The sequence below is a fragment of the Ovis aries genome, chromosome 4 (genome assembly GCF_016772045.2).
Source record: "Ovis aries strain OAR_USU_Benz2616 breed Rambouillet chromosome 4, ARS-UI_Ramb_v3.0, whole genome shotgun sequence".
Taxonomy (NCBI): Eukaryota; Metazoa; Chordata; class Mammalia; order Artiodactyla; family Bovidae; genus Ovis; species Ovis aries.
In genome coordinates, this window is record NC_056057.1 from 21,566,378 (window position 1) to 21,589,007 (window position 22,630).

General features: G+C 37.9%; 1 protein-coding gene across 1 annotated transcript in view; it reads left to right on the top strand.

The window, feature by feature from the left end:
• Positions 1 to 22,630, top strand: part of SCIN (scinderin) — a 78,535-nt gene that overhangs the window by 24,847 nt on the left and 31,058 nt on the right. Inside the window, exon 4 of the mRNA XM_004007756.5 lies at positions 1,710 to 1,859. Within this exon, the coding sequence (XP_004007805.2) occupies positions 1,710 to 1,859 (150 nt within the window). The remainder of the gene's footprint in view (positions 1 to 1,709; positions 1,860 to 22,630) is intronic.

The following is a 22,630-nucleotide window of genomic DNA, read 5'->3' on the forward strand; positions in this document are numbered from 1 at the left end:
GAAGAAACAACTCTGGACTGTATCAGAGAAAAGAGACCGTTTCTCTGATTTTGAGGGTGCTGTTTTATTTTGCTGTTATTAATTTATTCCCTCGTTTGAAAGTTTGCAAACATAAAGTCACATAGTAAAGGGCTGCTCAAGTCTGTCTCCTTTACACTTAACCACAGTGCAGCCTCCTCTCCAGATTGACTAGACAAGTATGTATGGAAACGTTTTGAAAACCAACGATAATGCAAACATATTATTAGCCTTCGTTATCAGCATGTCAGTCTCTCCTTGCTAGTGTTCACTCATTCCTCTCCATTTCCAACATTTAGCTCCTAATAAGCACTTAATAAATGAGTGACATTATTTAAAAAAAAAAAGGATAAAAACACTGACAGATTAAAAACTGGAGGTTTTCTTTCTGCAAATATGTGCCCCTCCCCATGAGATTCTGTGTAGCTTTAAAAATCTTTTTCCTGCAAAGGCAGAAACAGAGCTTATAATTTTGTATCTAGTTAAATGGAACCGTATGATTGTGTGGTTTTATTTAAGTCTTTATGATGTACCTGGATATTTTCAACATCAGTGTTTAAACATTATCCTCGATTTCTAACCACTGAAGGATAGTCTGTAGTATCCACATAATGACATTTTTATGTTGATTTCCCTATTGAATGGGCATTTTGTTTTGTTTCTTTGTTTTTGTATCTGATGTCTGATACGTCTATAAAATAGATTCCTAGAAACGGTCCTGATTCTAAAAGCACATGTAATTTTTTGATATGACGCCACACTGCCCTTGAAAACAGAGCCTGTCTCAGTATCTGTCACCTTAATAGTGTGTGATAATACCTCCTCCCACATCCCACCAGCCGGGGTACCATTACACTTCTTTCTTGTGTTAAATCACATTTAGTGGAGAAAATGACATTTATTGTTACTGTACATTTGTTACTGATACTTTCGGAACACTGTACCTAAGTCCAAAATATATACTGTAATATAAATGGTGAGTAATGTATTTGATTTACTATTTATCAAACTGCTGTTCTGTTTCTATTTTTTAAAATTTCTGTTAAAGTATAATTTTTATATTTAAGTATATTCTCTATATATCATAATTTATATAACTTATCCTATTGTTGAGCATTTAATGTCTTTTCAATGCCTTACAAAAATCTCAGCAGTGAAAAGTGCCTGTACACGTGTTTTTTTCTCTTCTTTATGAATAATTTATTAAAATAAATTCCAGTTAGTGATATTGTATTACTGGGTCAAAGGTTTAACTTTTTATGACTCGGTAAAGACTGTTAAATTGCTTTACAAAAGTGATATCATTTTTTATGATCAGCAAGATCATATAACTATTGTAGTAGATTCTTGACTAACTTTCTGAAGAATGTTAGATTTATTATTCTAAATTTATATAACTTGTATAAGTTTACTTTCATAAATTGTACTTTGTGGATTATATACAGAGAATGCTGAGATATGTATTTATATTTTCCATGTTTAAAAATGCCCACTTTATAATGCTAACTGAAAGCAACAGGATACAGAATGAGGTATAAATTAAATATATCAAATTATATATACCTCAACAATGGATAACTTTAATTTTTATGCCTTTTTGTTTTTTCCTAATTAATCACAGTGTGTATTATACCCGGGCTGAATGTCTGTCATGTATTCTTGAGGTCAAAAGATCTGTCTCTTTCTTTTAGGAAATTTACCAGTGGTGTGGATCCTCTTGCAACAAGTATGAGCGTCTGAAGGCCAGCCAGGTTGCCACTGGCATTCGGGACAATGAAAGGAAAGGAAGATCTCAGCTAATTGTGGTAGAAGAAGGGAGTGAACCATCAGAGCTTATACAGGTATTATGAGTTGTGTAGGTTTTTAAAAGCTTGCCACTCTAAGCTGTATGTGTGAGTGTGTGTGTTAGATTTAATAACATCTCTGATAAGCTCAGATTAGGTAAGAGGATGTATCAGAGTTTTCTAAGTCATGGTACTAGGAGAATAGAGTATCACAACTGTTTTTCCCCACCACTGGAATGACTATCAAAGGAAGCCTTATTCCCTATCTTCTGTGATATTCAAGGACTGATAGGTGGGCAACACCTTTGAGATTGACTATAAGAAAATATTTTGGAAGAAAAACAATAATGTATTTATTTGAGCTTCTCAACTTTTTTTAACGTAGTGATTTTTTTCAATTTGAAAATTAAGTATTTCATTAAAAGAATGAAATAAAGTCTTATACCAGGTGATTAAATACACCAATATTTTAAATATTTCAGTCATTTTAAACTAAGATTTATAGTATAGGTAAGGCACTTATAATTTTAGTATAGTTGTTAAATTAACATGAATTGTCTGTATGGCTCTTTACATCTCTGTCATTTACTTAATCAGTATACCAGTCCTGAACATTTAGTTGTGAACAGTTTTTTTCCCTTTTAAGAAAACTACAGTGAGACCCTGAGTATAAATATTGTATATATTCCCTTAAATAAGATTGTCAGTCAAAGGATATAATCATATTCAACTCTCTAAATACATGTTGGTAAATTGATTCCCATTCATTTATTTAACAAATATTTGTTGAATTCCTATGTGAGCTAGGCCCTAAATATTTGTACCAGTTGCTGCTTCTTTGCATAAGTACTGTGTTCCTTCATGACTTTACAGAGCCCTGTCAGCATTTCCTATCGTAGTACCTTTTTGAATCTTCCCATTTTTCTCTTTGAGTTTTCATTTCTCTAATTTCCTAGGATATTACACCTTCTCCCCAAAGATTTTAGCCATTTGCATTTAAATTTTTCTAAAGACAGTTTTATAAACATATTTTTAATATATTTTTATTTAGAGCAATTTAATGCCTTAGAGTTACCTGATCCAATGCTAGGCTACATAATCCAGTAAACGAAAATTATATAATGGAATCATTTTATTGATTATAGTGTCTTTAAACTTTTTTACTTTAATAGCCACTAAACACAAATTTTCATGTTAATGTTTTAGAAATAATTTGAATTCAATGGGAAGATGATCTTGGTGTAATGCTAAGAGAAAGGATAGGCTGTAAAACTTTATGTGTAATATTATCTGAATATGAAAGTTTATACCATATAGCTGTATATTCATATATACATTTATATCTGGAAAGAAATATGCTGAAATATTACCAATATTATCAATAATGTCTTTGACTCTGGATATATGTCTTCTTATTATCTTCCTCTTCATTTGTGTTTTCAAAATTTATCATAATGGGTTCCTTTTACAATCAGAGAAAAAAGACCATCTGAAAAAATAAAATTAGGAATGGCTTACCTGGGTTTTCAATAGTCAAAATTACATTACCAATAAATTAGACCTTGAAACTACTTACAGCAAATTCTTAGCCTTTTCATATTTTTTAAAGACCTCTCTTCTGGAAATGTGACCATCATTTAAGTTATCTAATTCTCATATTGAGAAGCAAAAACCTATAAATAAGATGTATTTCTAATTGATTGTAACCCCTTGTTTCAATAGCTATATTTTGATAGAAGTGGCCCCTGGAACACAATTGGTCCTTGCCGGGAGTTGGAGGGAGTGTTGCATTAGTTGTCAGGCTAGCTTCTCCATGTCATCTTGGAAGTCCCTTAAACTCTCATTGTCTCTGGTTCCTCATTAGTAAAGTGAGGGTTAGACAAAGTGGCTTCTTGGGTCCCTTTAGGTTCCAATGATCTGTGATTCTACATGTTTAATTACCAGTCATTTTGGTCTGTTCCAGAGAATGAAGTTGCTGAGGCTGAGGGCTTTAACTGTGCATATATATTTTTGATGTGTTTGCTTGTTGGATTTCATTCAAAGTTCTGAGAAATAAAAGCTTAAGTATGACTGTATGATGCTGTTAAATTAAAACAAGGTAATGCAAATCTGAGGAAAAAATTTTGTAACAATGTAACTGATTTTAAAATATTAGAGATAGGAATAAGGGACACACTGTTTAATATAAAAATGCTTTGTCTGTGCTTTAGGGGATCTTTGTTTTCTAGAAAAACTCCTAGAAAATGCCTACTTTGTTTCTATTTAGTATACTCAGTGTATACTGCGTTATGATTGACAGTTCTCACAACTGATCTGAAGTGAATTTTCAGTGGAAGCCTTCTTTTTTTGTTGTTAAAAAGCATTCAATGGGAAGTTTTGTTTTTAGAAATGTTCTTTTGTAGCTTGATTACCTGGGTAAGTAGTTGTTTGATGAATTAAGTATGCACTTACGATAAACTAGTTTGACTTTTAGGCCTTCTTAATGTTGTACCTGTAACAATAGAATTCAGAAAGTTCATGAACTTGGTTGGGAAAAAAATCACAGTTTCATTTTCACTAACCTCTTCATGAAAAATTTCTCCAGTTGTGAATGTAGTTAATAAACCACAGTAGCACGAGCAGAACCTGTGACTTTTCGGATCACGCTATAGGTATTGCAGACAACTTCAAAATATCATTTACGCTTAACACTATTTGGTAATTATGGCAGTTATTAGACTTGCTAGTCAATAATATTATGTAATGAGTATATGAAGGAGCTTATTTACTACTTTATCATGTTTGTTTTTTTAACATATATTTTTATTTTTGATGGTTGTATTCTAATATAATTGGTTTTCATTGTAATAGTATTTTATTTTAAACATTTTAAAAATACATTCATTAGTAGGGGTTCACAGACTTGGCAAAAATGGTCCAAAGTGGTCCATAGCACAGGGTCAAAAAAAGGTTACCTTGTTTAAGATGATGGAATGCCACTTTTTTTTTTCTGAGATTCTAATGCAACTGTTGACTTTGCTAGAGGATTCTAAAAAATCTTTCAGAATATCTTCTAAAATAGATCTTTTAAGTGACTCATTTTTAATGAGAATTTTAAAAAGTTATTTCCCAAAATTTTGAAAAGTCTATATATGAAGGTTGGTAATGGCTTGAACTCAAGGACTTTTCAACCAATTAAATGATGCGATTGGCATGACTCCATATTCAATGCTGAATTTTTGGAACATGTCTGTAACACATTCAAGTGATCAACACAGAAAATAAAGAAAAGTAATTTTTCTGAGAGTCTTTTGAAAAATTGATGTTTATTTAGAGGTGGTTAAACTATCTATTGATCACAGTATTGTAATATTTTCACACTGTTTTCATATGGCTTATCTCTAGGATGATCATACATTTATAATCCTTTAAAACCAAACACACAGGAGAATAACGGGGGGCGCTGACCAGACAGGACATCGCATGCATTAACAAGAACCGTCTGGGGAAACAGGATGTGTGGTCAGCCTCTTCTCTGTATCTTCAGCACTTTTAAAAGTCATATGCCTAAATAATGAAAGTGATACTATAAGCATAACTAATTAAAGCCTGTAACTAGGGTCGCATTTCCTCTGTGCTGGTTTTCTCCTCTTTGTAAGCATATTTACCATGAAAAGCTGCACATACATTGTGTAAAGCTTTTTTCCTTCGTCTTTTTTCTTTTCCTATTTAAAATAATCAGTGAATGTGAAGGAAAATCAAATATCTCACTAGCCCGAAGGTCTCAAACTTTCATTGTTGGTTCTACTCATTCTCTAAACATCAGGAGGGAGGAAGAATAGCAAAGATGAATAATTTATCAGTATGTTTTATAGACTCTCATTTTTAAAAAAGACAGCATCTTGCTATCTATAGGGTAGACAGCAAAAAGAAGGAGCAAGTAGTTTGAAACAACAACAAAGCAACTAACCGGGAAAGAGTTTTTTTCAGTGTAATTTAATGAACTTGTTTAGCCCATAATCACTGTACATGCTGGAGAAGGAATCCTGGCAGTAAAAATACTACAGGGAAATTATGAACAGATGCTGTGTTGTTGAACTGTTAGATTTCTTGCTTCTATAAAAAGCACTAAGGCTCCCTGGAAAGTCATATGTACAATCATTGTTTTAAATTTTGGATTACAAGAGAAAACTGGAAAGAAAACTTAGAATGTCATTTGACAATTCAGTCAGTCAGTGTTTATTGATCACCAGGTTGGTTCCCAATCAAGTTCAGAGGCCACATTTTATTGTCTGATTGAGAAGATAAGCATGCACTGAATCTAAAACATAGCCCAAGAGTAGGAACAGATTGCAGGGTCCTCAAATGCTGGAAAGCATGGTCAGAGTGATGCCATCAGAAGCCGAAAGATTTCTCATGATAAAACTTATGTACTTTATATTACCATTTTTTAAAATTTATTTTTTGAAGTATAGATGATTTACAATCTTGTGTTAATTTCTGCTGTATAGCAAAGTGATTCACTTATATATACATTTTGTTCATATTCTTTCCAAAATCACAGGATATTGGATATAGTTCGCTGTGCTGTATACAGCAGGACCTTGTAGTTTATCCACTCTGTATATAGTAGTTTGCATCTCCTAACCCCAGACTCCCAATACATCCCTCCCAAACTTCTGTATTTTAAACTGTGTGAAAATAGCATATAAGATAATCTCTAGAGGATCTCCCCATATAGTAATTATGTTCATCTTGTTATTTTAAGTCATAATTGCTTGAAAATAAGAAAATTTATTCAGTCATTTTTTTGCCAAGTTGATTAGATATTCATGATGGATGATGGATATTTATATTTAAGATCTGAGTATCTTGTAAGTAAAATCTAGAGTTGAATTATAAAGGTGTTTCTTAAATTATCCTTTAGAGATGTCTGTTTAGACAAAGAGTAAAATTTTAGTTATATTTCCCTGAAGTACTTTGCCCAGTGAAATTTGTATCTTAATTATGATGCTACACTAAATTCCTTGAGGGCAAGGTACTGCCTTATTATCTGAGTTATTATCTAGAGTTATCAGCTCTAACTCATTGCTCGTTCATATGAAGATAATTAATACAATTAACTGCGAACTTTAAGTTACTAGATAACCAATTACATTTGTGTTCCTCTTGCATAGAGGACAGTATTGCTTTAAAAATTTTCCTGTGTTTTAGATGATAGTGTTGGCAAAGATATGAAGAAAGCCATATGACTGATTAACTTTTAAATCTGACAACATTGATATAGGAGCAGTTAGTGTTTAGATAAGCATAATCTATATATTCTGCTAGTCTTCTTTCTATAAATCAACAGTTACAACTTACCTCCTGGAAAGTGATAACCGACTCTTGAGCTTATCTGCCTTCCCATGTATTAGGTAGATTGTATGTTCTCCAGGTGAGAATACCTAGTACAGGAAGAAATAGATAGCTGATGGTCTAAAACTGTTCATTCTGTGAAAGCGCAGGCCCCCAGGAGCTACATTTGGGTCTTGCCATCTGTAAAATCTTCCTTCCCAGGTCTAGTCACTTCCCCATTTAGTGTTCAGTAAAATTGGACACCATGTCTATTTTTGTTCACGTAGAGTCCAAAACCCTCCTCTCACTCTAGCACACATCAGTGCTGGCCACTACCCTTGACCACTTTGAACGGTCACTGTCAATAATCCTGGTGCTGCCTCTCCTGATGCCTATGTTAAAAGTAATGCACTCCATGAACTCTAAGAAACTATAGAGATGTAGGGCTTTATTTTTGAAATCACCCTACATATTTATTTTTCTCCAATACTTTACATTAAAGGCTGGGGTACTAATGCATCCCAAGGTTGTACAATTTGAATTTATAGAAATTAAAAGCAGGAATGCTTTTGAATGTTTAATAATCTAAGCACTGGAATAGTCATACATTTTTATCACATAAAGTAAAAGATGAAGAAAAAGCAAGTTAGAATTTGCAAATTTATAATTCTGTTGACATTCCATGAAGCTTCTTTGTGGAAATATTTGCTTTCATAGCATAATCTTGAGTTTACTGGATTTATATGGGATTATATTTTAATCTTTTAACTAAAATAATACTGTATATTTGAATCAATCTTGATCATTTTGAAAGTGATACCACAGAGAATAGGAGAAACTTTATTTTCTGGGGGTGATTTTTGATTAAATATATCAACCCCCATTTATCTTTGTAGGATAGTGTCAAATGAACCAAAGAAGTACCACTAAATAGAAATTGGGAGCTATTTTGAAAATCCCCTCATGACAATTTTGGAACAACGAGTATGTAGTATTTTTAAAGGGTCTAAAGATTTATAGGGAAATAGTATAAATAAGAATAAAAATCACAGGATTTTAGTGTTAGGGAATAAACATGGGTATTTTGAACTCCTTAAATGTAAAACACAAGGTTGTTTTGGGGGGTTTGTAACACACACACACACACACACACACACACACATCACTCATTAAATTAGTCTCTGTTGCTCTCTTGTGTGTGTCCTCAGTCACTAAGTCGTGTCCAGCTCTTTGTGACTCCATGGACTGTCGCTGGCCAGGCTCCTCTGTCCATGGGATTTCCCAGGAAAGCATACTGGAGTGGGTTGCCATTTCCTTCTCTGGGGGTCTTCCTGACCCAAGGACTGAATCTGCATCTACTACAACGGTGGGCAGATTCTTTACTGTCTGAGCCACCGGGGAACCACCTCTCACCCTCTTCATTCCCTGTTAGTCACAACTTTATGCTTTGCGAGGATGGACATCTGAGTTGTGTAAGATATTAGTTTGGTCAGTAGGCACAGTAAGCATATTAGCACTAAGAGACAATAGAAAACATTTTGGTAGAGCAATGTGCTTGTTAGAGAAGTACACTTCTCTTTGTGTGCTATCCCAAGTAGCTTTAGCTTCCTTGTTTACCCCTCCTTTATTTTCCAGCCTCTTTTAGTTCTTGGGAAATTGAACAATGTCTTACATACTTTGGAATTTCCTAGTCATGTCTCGTGGTGTCTGGCACCCCAGAGAAGTTCACCAGAATTTGTTGTGTGATTGAAATAACATTGTTATGAGAGGCATGTGGTCCATTTATGGGTTTACCATTCAAAGATTTTTGAGGTAAGAGGATTAAAAATATTTGCTACTCTCTCTAGACTAATCCTCATATTACATATTAAGTAGAGAGGAAGTATCAGAGGTACCAGCAAATAGAAATCTTTCCATTTCTTCTCTCTGTTGCAGTACACTTAAATTATCCCCCATTTTACTTTACAGCAAATGATACTTAGTACACATGCCAAATCAACAGAATTATAGTGACAAGTAGGGCATGCTGCAAGGCTATGCTTCTAACAGCACTACATTTGCTGTAGCTACTTGTATCTACCACTTATTGATAGCTTATTTTCTGTGCCAGGCACTGTTCAAGGTGCTGTTCATTTGTTATTTATTTTAACAAATATTTTTATTGGATGCATCCTCAGTTGCTTCAGTTGTATCTAAATCTTTGCACCCCTATGGACTGCAGCCTGCCAAGCCCTTCTGTCTTTGGGATTCTGCAGGCAAGAATACTGGAGTGGGTTGCCATGCCCTCCTCCAGGGGATCTTCCCAACCCAGGGATTGAACCTGGGTCTCCAGCACTGCAGGCAGATTCTTTACCTCTGAGCCACCAGCCAAGTCTTGTCTAGTATTTAATTCAGATACCCACTTTGTTCCTCCTTGGCTCATCCAGTGGGGGCAGTTGAAATATTCTGAACAAAGATAAGAAATATAGTAAAAGTATAGCTAACCGTAAACTATAAGAAGATGATTTTTCAAATAATTTACTTTATCACACCAAAGTTCAACATAAAGATTCATGACCTTACTGATAAGATGTCACTTTATATAGTCCATCCAAGCTAATACTACTTGGCAAGCTTTTCTGAGTGAGGTAATTTCTCCTTTAGTTTGTAGCTGAAGTGAGGGAAGAGTGATAAGCCCTATCAACAGAATAGTGCAGTTTCATGACAGATGGCCTGTGTGGAAGGGTGGCACTTCCCTATATCTGAATTGATAAACGAACACAAATATCACACTAGAATGGCATGTTTCTCTATTAGTAATATTTCTCCTCATGTTTGCTGTGATATTAGTGATTATGTATATGTCAGTCAGTTCAGTCGCTCAGTCGTGAGCGACTCTTTGCGACCCCATGAATTGCAGCACGCCAGGCCTCCCTGTCCATCACCAACTCCCGGAGTTCACTCAGACTCACGTCCATCGAGTCAGTGATGCCATCCAGCCATCTCATCCTCTGTCGTCCCCTTCTCCTCCTGCCCCCAATCCCTCCCAGCATCAGGGTCTTTTCCAATGAGTCAACTCTTCGCATGAGGTGGCCAAAGTACTGGAGCTTCAGCTTTAGCATCATTCCTCCAAAGAAATCCCAGGGCTGATCTCCTTCAGAATGGACTGGTTGGATCTCCCTGCAGTCCAAGGGACTCTCAAGAGTCTTCTCCACCACCACAGTTCAAAAGCATCCATTCTTTGGCAATCAGCCTTCTTCACAGTCCAGCTCTCATATCCATACATGACTACTGGAAAAACCATAAGTGTATACAAATATAGAGAGAGAGAGTGAAAAAAAAGAACGGATAGTAAGACTGTATTTCTTTTGGCAGTTTCAGGTGATTTTTTCTTATCCCTGTGCTAAGAATTAACCAGACTCAAGTATCGAAGGGATAGATCTCTGAGATTCAGTGATTCACAACTCATTGACATTCATTTTGTAAATTAAATATTAAAATATATAATAATAATTTCATCTTATTCTCCTTTACATGGGTAAGGGCAAATGGTTCACTATTTGGCTGAATTTTCTGTTCACTTTTTCTTTTTTCTAGCTGCATTTTTCTTTAGGTGATGCAAGTGCTTCTTATCAATGACACAAAAATTCAATAACCTAAGAAACAAATTTGTCATGGATTTTATTTTCTGCAGAGGAGGTAAAACAAGCAGCACCAGGACAAACATCCAGGGCCTGCTTTCAACTGGCATTCTTGTACGGCCACAAAAAGATACCGGGATTCTTGGCCTCCGGAAGAGAAGAATTCAGTCCGGGGCCAGAGACAAGGCTTAATCGCTCAGAGCTTTTGTGTAACAAAGTCTTATTAAAGTATAAAGGAGATGGAGAAAGCTTCTGACATAGACATCAGAAGGGGGCAGAAAGAATACCCTCTGCTAGTTTTTAGCTGGATATTATATAGTCACTGGCAACCCACTCCAGTACTCTTGCCTGGAAAATCCCATGGATGGAGGAGCCTGGTAGGCTGCAGTCCATGGGGTCGCGAAAAGTCGGACACAACTGAGTGACTTCATTTTCACTTTTCATTTTCATGCATTGGAGAAGGACATGGCAACCCACTCCAGTGTTCTTGCCTGGAGAATCCCAGGGACGGGGAGCCTGGTGGGCTGCCATCTATGGGGTTGCACAGAGTCGGACACGACTGAAGCGACTTCAGCAGCAGCAGCAGCAGCAGCAGCAGCAGTCTATTAATGAAAGAAAGGAATGTCTTAAAACTCAGAATGGCACCAAGCCCCTCATCCAGAGGATGTATTTTGGGATAATCTTGGCACCAGGGAAGTCACCCAGGGCCATAAAATGGTTGACTTGATTTGTGTGGCAGATTACCATACAAATAGTTTCATTTACATAGATTAGGGGAACCGTGTCTGAGTGTAACAAACTGGTTTGTCAAGTTGGTTCTGAGCCGTTAGGCATTAGAGACTTGAAGACAAAGTGTGGGGTAAATGCATAGTATATTAACGTAGTTTAAGAACATTTCCATAAGAAAAATGCATTGGTTAACTCAAGGTTTGAGAATAGTTAACTTCAGGTGAACCAGACGTCATTATGGCAGCACAGTATTTTAAGAGGAACCTCCTTTTTGAATTTGAATGGAGAAGGGAAAAAAAACATATCACTAGTTTGTTTCCTCCTGCCACTTAAGAGAGAGATAAAAAATGTCTGACTCTTGCAGCCTTTTTCCTCCGTTTGGAGACCCCTGGCCTTCCTGCCTGTTATCCTCTCACTTACTTCATAAATAGCCCTATGAAGTGGATACATTTATTATCCTCTGTCCTGGTTTATGTTCCTCAAATGCCTATTCGGGGAAAAGGACTTGGGAGCAGATTGTTATTTGGAAGATGATCCTGGAAGCACGGAGTAAGAGTAAAATGAGGCAATAGTTAGTAAGTTACGTACTGCTGTAGGCAACTGGGACTTAGTCCCAGAGGGATCCTCTCAGAAACTGTATGGAAAACACTTCAGAACTGGCCTACTGAAGGCTGAGGTGGCTGCGGGATTTAGCTGGTAACTCTCATCCCTCATTGGTTGAGGGTTGCTAAGTCACTTCGGTCGTGTAACCCCATAGACGGCAGCCCACCAGGCTCCCCCGTCCCTGGGATTCTCCAGGCAAGAACACTGGAGTGGGTTGCCATTTCCTTCTCCAATGCATGAAAGTGAAAGTGAAGTCGCTCAGTCGCGTCCGACTCCTCGTGACCCCATGGTCTGCAGCCTACGAGGCTCCTCCGCCCATGGGATTCCCCAGGCAAGGGTACTGAAGTGTGGTGCCATTGCCTTCTCCAGGTTGAGGGTTACCCCTTTGGTATTAGGTCCCCAGAACCTCCAGGTCCCTTGTGTGTGGCTATGGTACAGCTTCTTGGCCAGATCATGCCATCAGATAAGAGAGCAGAAGGCTTTGGTCTTTAAGGAATTACTTGCTGATTGAGTTTGGGGGTAGACCCAGGTGAGATGGGCAAAACACCAACAGCATCTCTGCATCCTCACTCTATGAAGAAAGTCAGAGAGAGCTTATATAACTTGCCCATTGGGTTGGGAATAGGACATCTGTGGTTCACATATCATGGCAGGTTTTCATTCCATTGCAGATCTTAAACATGCAGAGAGATGGAACCCACATCTGTTGATCTTTCAAAATTTTGCTACGCATTTTTGACAGTCATACTTATTTTGTGTATTCCATACTGAAAGTGTTAGTTTTTGTAGCACAATTTTTGTGCTTAATGGGCTGGCTTGACCCTTTATTTTATATCACTTAGGATTAGCGTGCAACCTTTCATCCATACTGTAGAGGCATTAGGTGCAGGGTAATTGGGGTAGACTTTTCTTTGAAAAACAACACATTGTTTTAATGTGACTATAAAAGGTAGGCAGATATTTTTCAAGCACCTCAGAGTACATGAAAGCCATTTTGAATTTGCTCAGTTAAATGTTGGTGCTTGGAAATTTTCTGAATTAAATAAAGAGGAAACTTTCACAACTGTCTTGTCATAAAACTCTACCTAATCTGATTAAGTTTTATATGTAAGTCAGGTTTATTTACCTCATTTAATCATCATCATAAGTGTGAGTGGTATTAATCATTATACCATTTTAAATATGAGAATAAGGTCACCGAGTCATTTAGTTGTGGGTCCATCCAGCTCAGATTGTCTAATATTAGTAAGTGAAGGGATTGTGAAAAAGACAAGGGTGGAGGGTGCTCATTGTGAAGCATAAAGATTAGGAACCGTAAAGGCCAATGAGGAAAGTGTCCATTCAAGCACTGATCAGATAGAAATGTCCACATGGGTTTGAGATCTTACAAGTAAAGTGAAGTGAAGTTGCTCAGTCGTGTCCAACTCTTTGCAGCCCCATGAACTGTAGCCTACCAGGCTCCTCAGTCCATGGAATTTTCCAGGCAAGAATACTGGAGTGGGTTGCCATTACCTTCTCCAGGGGATCTTCCCAACCCAAGGATCTTACAGGAAAAGGTTTAATAATCCCCAGAAGAAGCAGAAAGCCTAGAGTCTTTAAGATTTGACCTAGGGCAACCTCCAGACCACCAACCTATGCTAATTTGTCCACAGATTAATTCTTTTTGTGAAGGTATGGGCTTCCCAGGTGGTGCTAGTAGTAAGAACCCACCTGCCAGTGCAGGAGATGTAAGAGACGTGGGTTCGATCCCTGGGTTGGGAAGATCCCCTGGAGAAGGAAATGGCAACCCACTCCAGAGTTCTTGCCTGGAGAATCCCATGGGCAGAGCAGTCTGGAGGGCTGCAGTCCACAGGATTGCAAAGAATTGGACACAACTGAAGTGACTTAGCCCGCATGCATATGAAAGTCAGAAATGCTCGGCAGACTTGTCCTGATGGTTAAGATGAGTGAGCCATGCTAACAAAGCTGATACCACTAAAGGTTTAAGTTGTATCACTGTACCCAGCCCAGGGTCTCTCCAGATACACAGTGCCAGGGCTTCATTCAGCATCTCTGGGGCTGGGATTCAGATGTGAGTGTTCTTTATCATAACTCCTAGGTGGTTCTAGTATGCAGTCAGTAGAAAACAGCTGCTCCAGTTTAGTAAGTTGACGTTCTGGCTTATATATTTTAACAACTTGGGAGTTATGTTTCCATGTTAGAAAAAATCATGTTAGCTATATGCAGTATAATTTGTGGATTAGCTTTCTATATTACAATAATTTATGAGTTAACTTTCTCATGATGTTGACTCCCTAAGTATAATCTCTACAGTGTGGATGTTACAGTAATGCTGAGGTTCAGGTCTCCGTCATGATCAGTTCCCCTAGGCCACAGCTTTCTCTGCATCCTCCTGAGCTACGTTGTCAAATGAGGCATGTATTTGATGTGTGAGACACAAGTGGCTATTTAGGTTTTGATTTAAATTAGCTAACATTAAATAACACTTAAAATTTAGTTACTTGGTGACATTCACCACATTTCGGGTGCTCAGTAGCTACAGGTAGCTAGTGACTACTGTATTGGATCACACAGATATGAAACATTATAGTCACAGAAAATTCTGCTGGACAGCCCTGAGCGAGATAATGAAACGAAGCTCTCTTGTAGACATTCATTTCACTTTTGTCCTTTTATCCAAACAGGTATTTCACACGCTTTCCCTCGATCTAAAATACCTTACCCACTATTTGATGTATTACATTAGCCTTTATATGACTTACCAGTAAAGGGATAAAGGTGTTTTAGAGGTGGGGAAGTACATCAATGAGAGAGAGCAGGAGGGCAAATGGACTGTTTCCATATTAGGTGGGGCTGGCTACAGGAGGGTGCCACTTTTCTCAGAATTGCCTGTCATTTTATATGAGTGTCTCTTCCCTGTTATCAAATATTAGTCTTATCAAAGACATAAACTGTCTCGAAGTAAGTAAATATACTGTAACTATGAGGCTGTACTTCACTTGAACAATTTCTTTCTATTCACCATATGCTTGCACTGTATTGATCTTTTTTCCAGTTAGGGAAAGGAAATAAGACAGAAAAACTATTGAGCAATTAAAATTTTAGCTCTTAGAATGCAGAAACTTACTCTGTTTGTAGTGAGAAAAGAAGCAGAGCCATTTACAGTGAAATAATTAAGGTAAAAACAATGCCATGTGTCATTCTCTTAAAAGCACTGCGGTAGGAGTTGGAATTCCAGGGGGTTAGTTACATCCTTGCTTCAGTGTTTTTAAGACCTGGGCCTAAGGCACACTCCTAACTCATTTTCCTAATCTTGAGATGAAATTGGGATGAGAAGTACATAAAACCCTCTGTTTAACACTGTAGGACTTGACACCAGTGTAAATAATTTTTATCCCAGGTGATTTGGAGTTTGAGTTATCTACTGTTCTTCTTCCAGGCCACATAATTATCTCTTCTTTTCTTATTATTTACTTCAATTTCTTACTGTAAAGTGTCCAAACATCTTGACGTTTCTGTTGAATGTCAAAGGAGGGAAAATGGATCTTGTATGAGCTATATTGCAAATGTTGGAATTTTATATCCAAAACAGATGGCTCTGACTCAAAGCTCCAAAATAAATAAAAACAATTGCAAATGTGAGAAGTCAGTAAGGATTATGAAAGTATAGCAAAGTTTTCCTTAACTGCTTGATCCTTCTTTCTAAGAAAACAAATTTACACATAAGCCAACTTAGCTTTAAACAAAGTTGCAGTGGATCCTACAAAAGACACACAAGATGCTGAGGATGGTCTTGGCACAGGTCATGAAAACCTAGAAATTCTGAAGATAGGGGATTGTGAATATAGAGCTGGGTTGTGTGTTTGCTTTAATAATTTAATATAAATATCTCCTGATATTTATTTTAGTTGTTGTTTAGAATTAGAGTTGTTTTGAATTGAGCTCCTGTTGAAGGCAAAGAATAAACAGCAGAAAAGAAAGTCTAGGCAAAGAACAAAATTGTATTTCCACAAATTTCCAACCTCTTTAATATATTTGGAATAGTTTTTACATTGTTAAGCATTTCCATTATGTTACTGATAAAACAGAGAGGAAAAGATACAGATACTCCCATTTTTGTATTCACATCCCATCTGTAACAAACTAGGCCCTCATCTGTAACAAACTAGTCGCTGTGATCTTTGGAGGTACTTCATTTCCTAGCTGAAAACTTAAGAACCCTGGGGCCCTGCTGCTGCTGCTGCTGGTAAGTCAGTCGTGTCCGACTCTTAGCCACCCCATAGACGGCAGCCCAACAGGCTCCTCTGTCCCTGGGATTCTCCAGGCAAGAACACTGGAGTGGGTTGCCATGTCCTTTTCCAATGCATGAAAGTGGAAAGTGAAAGTGAAGTCGCTCAGTCGTGTCCGACTCTTAGTGACCCCATGGACTGCAGCCCACCAGGCTCCTCCATCTGGGGTTCTCCAGGCAAGAGTACTGGAGTGGGGTGCCATTTGGTAACTCCTTCTAGGTCTTTACATTAACAAGTGCTTCTTCGGTCAAAAAGCCTAGAGCTGTTAGGGATCCAGTAATATTTACTATCCTTTGGTGAACTGAGGGAATACAGCTGAGACAGAAGCCTAAGGTAGTCAGGCTTCCCTGGTGGCTTAGTTGGTAAAGAAACTGCCTGCAATGCAGGAAACCTGGGTTTGATCCCTGGGTTGGGAGGATCCCCTGGAGAAGGGAATGGCAACTCACTCCAATATTCTTGCCTGGAAAATCCCATGGATAGAGAAGTCTGTTGGACTCTACAGTCCGTGCAGTCACAGAGTCAGATAGGATTTTGCGACTAAACCTCCATCACAAAGTTAAAATGAAGTGGTAATTACTCTAATTTAAGTAAGGCAATGGCACCCCACTCCAGCACTCTTGCCTGGAAAATCCCATGGATGGAGGAGCCTGGTGGGCTGCAGTCTATGGGGTCGCGAAGAGTTGGACATGACTGAGCGACTTCACTTTCCCTTTTCACTTTCATGCACTGGAGAAGGAAATGGCAACCCACTCCAGTGTTCTTGCCTGGAGAATCCCAGGGACGGGGGAGCCTGGTGGATTGCCGTCTATGGGGTCACACAGAGTCGGACACGACTGAAGCGACTTAGCAGCAGCAGCAGCAGCAGCAAGTAATAAGTTACTACTGGGAAACAAATACGAGATGTCAACATTTTTTAAATAAAAGTTTTTATAGTTTTATTAAAGAAAAATACATGTTTGTTGTTGAAATTTTTGAATTAGTCATAGTAGAGAAAGGTATTACCCTAAGTCCCACCTTTGAAAACAGAGTAACCAAATTTTCTCAGTCTTTGTTTTCACATACATAGCTCAGTGCTTTTGTAAGAAAGAGTTTTCATACTGTAGATAATGCTTGGAAATCTAAATTTTTACTTGAAATGTTGTAATCATTTTCCTAATCATCAAATAATTTTCATACTATAATGACTGTAAAATTTTCCACTGTATTGCTATAGCCTGATTTATTTAATCAGTTCCTTCCATGTTGAGCATTGAATCAAATGATAGGTGTCCTTTTTTTTTTTTTCTATCCAAGTCATTTATTTGGAATGCCATCATATTCCTTAATGTGCATTTATATGCATATGTTGACACGAATTACCTTACACATAAGAGTAAATAGAGTACAGTGTTGGTGATATAGTGGTGAGCAGAGCTGCCTTCCAAGTGTGAGTAGACATAGTTGGTGGAGGAACTCTTTCTTATCTCTGACCTGTATTTTTTAAAAACATTTCGTGAGTGCTGTTGATGCCACACATGCATTTTTCTGAAAATTTATTAAATATTAAATATTCTTCCATATCTTTAAAATACAATTATAAAAGAAGTGGCCACCGTTCATAGCTTAATTTATGATGTTTGCTTTTAATAATTTAGTAGCATACCTGGCTAAACTATATGTATACAGAGAAACACGCTCTGCGCGGCTGTGACTTTCACAAGGTAAACAGATGGGTTTTTTGTGTTAGGATATGTGTTTAGTGGACTTTTCACGTATCTTGTGAAGTATGGTCAACAGAGTAAGCTGGATAGGCCATGCTTTTAAGGTTTTTGTTACTAATTCATCACTTTGAAAAATGTTCCTTCTCACCAGAATGCCTGGTAGAATACTGAATTTTTCCCAACACTGGATATTGTCAGTTTTTTCCTAACCTCTGATGATTTTATGGATAAAAAAGTATCATAGTTTTACTGTTTTACATTTTTTAGCAGCTCTTTCATGTCTGTTTTATCTTTTTTAAGGGCTGTTTGCTCTCACAACACTGATAGATGAAAGAACTCCTCTCTTTCAGCCTTTAATGCCCACAGCATAGGCAGAACCGAGAGGAAAGGGGAGTAGACAGATAGGACTTTGAGAAAAATGAAAGCTATGCGGAGAGGAAGGGAGAGTACTCTACGCATTGTGTATAGGATGAGTGCTGCATGGAGTATTTGCTGGCATTATTCTGATCAGCATGGGAGAAATAAACATGACAATAAATAGAAATATACAATCTCTGCTTTGAAACACCCTGTTTCATCTCCAATGACAAGTCCTCAACAGTTGAGTGAAGACTTTTTGACATAGCTTGGAGAGACAGCACAGTCTGCTAGTTAAGAACTAGCAGAGTCAGAGTTCAAATCTGGACTTTGTCACCTACTAGCTGCATGAACTTAGTCTTTTTTCTTCAGGCGTAAAATGGGATAATGAAAGTGCCACCTCATAGCTTGTTATGAATATGAAGCAATTTAATAAATGTAAAGTGCTTAGAAAGTTGTCTGGTACACACTGATATATAAGCATCGGTTATATTAAGTGTGGCACATTATGGCACTTGAAAAGTTTTAGTTGAATACATGCGACATAATAAAAAGCAATAAATATATAAATGCATTCCACTACATGGTGTTTAGACAAGTGGGGTACTATCATTAATGGATAATTTTCAAAGAAATAAAATCATCAATCTCAGACAGATATAAAATAACCCATGTCAAGAAAATTGGAGATATCAAGGGAACATTTCATGTAAGGATGGGCATGATAAAGGACAGAAACAGTAAGGACCTATTAGAAGCAGAAGAAATTAAGAAGAATACAAGAATACACAGAAAAACTGTATAAAAAAAGTCCTAATGACCTAGATAACCATGATGGTATGGTCACTCACCTAGAGCCAGACATCGTGGAGTCTGAAGTAAGGTGGGCCTTAGGAAGTATTACTATGAACAAGGCAAGTGGAGGTGATGGATTTCCAGTTGAGCTATTTCGAATCCTAAAAGATGATGCTATGAAAGTGTTGCATTCAATATGTCAGCACATTTGGAAAACTCAGTAGTGACCACAGGACTGGAAAAGGTCAGTTTCATTCCAGTCCCCCAAAAAGGGCAATGCCAAAGGATGGTCAAACTACCACACAATTGTGCTCATTGTACCTCTTAGGAAGGTTATGCTCAAAAGGTTATGCTCAAGCTAGGCTTCAGCAGTACGTGAACTGAGAACTTCCAGATGTACAAGCTGGATTTTGAAAAGGCAGAGGAACCAGAGATCAAATTGCCAACATTTTTTGGATTATAGAAAAAGCAAGGGGATTCCAGAAAAATAGCTACTTCTGCTTCCTTGATTACTTGAAAACCTTTGACTGTATGGATCACCACAAACTGGAAAATTCTTAAATGGATGGGAATGCCAGGCCACCTTACCTGTCTCCTGAGAAACCTTATAAAAGATTTTATTTTGCTGGACTCCAAAGTTACTGTGGACGGTGACTGCAGCCATGAAATTAAAAGACACTTGCTCCTTGGAAGAAAAGCTATGACAAAAATAGACAGTGTATTAAAAAGCAGAGACATCACTTTGTCGACAAAAGTCCGTATAGTCGAAGCTACAGGTTTTCCAGCAGTCATGTATGGTTATGAGAGTTGGACCATAGAGAAAGCTGAGTGCCGAAGCATTGATGTTTTTGAACTGTGGCATTGGAGAAGACTCTTGAGAGTCCCTTGGACTGCAAGGATATCCAACGAGACAACCCTAAAGAATATCAACCTTGAATATTCATTGGAAGGACTGATGTTGAAGCTGAAGCTCCACTACTTTGGCCACCTGATGCGAAGAGCCAGCTCATTAGAAAAGACCCTGATGCTGGGAAAGATTGAAGGTGGGAAGAGAAGGGGATGACAGAGGATGAGATGGCTGGATGGCATCACTGACTCAATGGACATGAGTTTGAGTAAACTTTGGGAGATGGTGAAGGACAGGGAAGACTGGTGTGCTGCAGTCCATTGAATCACAAAGAGTCGGACATGACTGAGCAACTGAACAACAACCAGAATCTCAGCCTCAAAACGTAGCAGTGTGTAAAACAATCTCTGCTTCATTGGGTATCAGTGACATTTTCTGTAAAATGATAACAGTATCTAGTTCATGGGAGCTCTTATAAGGTTGAAATTAACATGTGTCTAAAGCTCCTTATCCAATGTGTGACTCATAGGAGACATTCAATAAGTGGTAGCTATTACTATGCTGAACAGTATTGTGCTAATTATAATTAGCTGAATCAACCAAAGAGTAATTGCTCGGTTTTGGTTCTGCCACACCCAGTCAACCTAGGTGACAGTTACATGCAGCTTTATGTACCGCCCTGGGGAACGAAAGTGCGTGGCTGCCGGGGAACGTGGAAAACATCAGCCTGATTAGAGGAGATGCTGGGAAATAATGCCGAGTATGTTACATCCAGCCTCTGGAGGTGCCTTGGAATCCAAGCAGAGGGGCTCTGTCAGTAGCATCCCGTTCAGAATCATCTGCAGATTTCTGGTGCATGCCTGTGTGCTAAGTCGCTTCCATTTTGTCTGACTCTTTGCAACCACATGGACTGTAGCTCACCTGGCTCCTCTGTCTGTGGAACTCGCCAGCCAAGAATACTGGAGTGGGCTGCCATGCTCTCCTCCAGGGGATCTTCTCAACTCAGGGATAGAACCCACCTCTCTTATGGTTCCAGTATTGGCAGGTGGGTTCTTTACCACTAGTGCCACCTGGGAATCCTGCAGATTTCTGGGTTTCACCTCAAATCCACTGTAGCAGTTGGCAGTTGGGAATCTGTATTTTATCAAGTTATCCAGATGGTACTTGAGCGCATTGAACCTTAAGAATCACTACTGCCAGGCTTCCCTGATGGCTCACTGATAAAGAATCCCCCTGCCAACGAAGGGGACATGGGTTCCATCCCCAGTCCAGGAAGATTCCGCATGCCTTGAGGCAGCTGAGCCAGTGTGCCACAACTACTAAGCCTGTGCTCTAGAGTCTGGGAGGTGCAAATACTGAAGCCCACGTGCCCTAGAGCCGTGCTCCACAACAAGAGAAGCCACCGTAACGAGAAGCCTGTGTACCCTCCACAACTGGAGGAAAGCCCAGGCATCAGTGAAGACCCAGCACAGCCATAAAGAAATAAATAAAACAAAAAATTGAAAAAAAATCACTACCCCAGATAAAAGATGTAAATCTTATCTGGAGTCATCTTCTTGAAACACTGAAGTGAAATAAGGAGTCTTCCAGCCATTGTAAAGAATAACTTTCTGGATGAAAAGATGAATGGGGCCCTGAAGGCAGGAGGGAATTGACAGGAGTAGGCATAACCTGTGACTTGGGTGATGAAGAACTTCACTAGGGTGGAGGTTAATGTAGGCAGGGATCGGAGACTTTCAACATCATCAGTTAAGAGGGAGAATCTAATGACTGAGCAGCTAAGAGATTCAAAATGAAGGATAGCAGGTGTTCAAAACTGATGTCATGATTTTAAGTCCAGGTGGAGAGAGAAATAGAGATTCACTGACACAGATGGAGAATGGTCAGTTTTGTGGAAAGATAAAGTTAAGTTTGGAGCATGTTAGAGAATGGTGGTACTTTTAAGTGGAAACTTACAGGAAATAATTGAAGGAAAGAGGGGACTCCAAGCTGGAATGACAGGTCTTGGTTTAGGTGAAACTTTCAAGGAGCATTCTCAGATTCTCTGTTTCAGAATTAAATATGTCCTTTAACCCAAACTGTTGATTGCAAACTACTGTCTTCATTGGAGTAGAACTTTAAAAGGGCATATGACATCTTTCACTGCTCTTATAAGGAATACATATTTCTAACCAAGATAAAATTATTATAAAAAAAGCAATTTTGGTTGCATTTTAACTTTTGTCTTGATCCTGCTTTTAGCAAAAGAAGAAAAACTATATTGCAGTCATTTAGTATGTTCAATAATAGAAGGATTTTATGGATCATTGTGTAAGCAAAAAGAGGGCATATTTCCAGAGGAAAATAAGTCTTTAGTATACTTCTAAACTCGAGACTGCTGTACTCATGCATAGATTAGAATTCAAACTTTTATTGTTGTATGGTATTCAGCAGTATGTATTTTCATACAGTATATTTGTAAGGAATACTGACTGTAAAACACATTATGCGTGGAATCTCATTGTATATTAAATATTTATTAAATCTAAATAAATAGCATGTTTACATTTTTAAACTTGAATTTATATCTTTG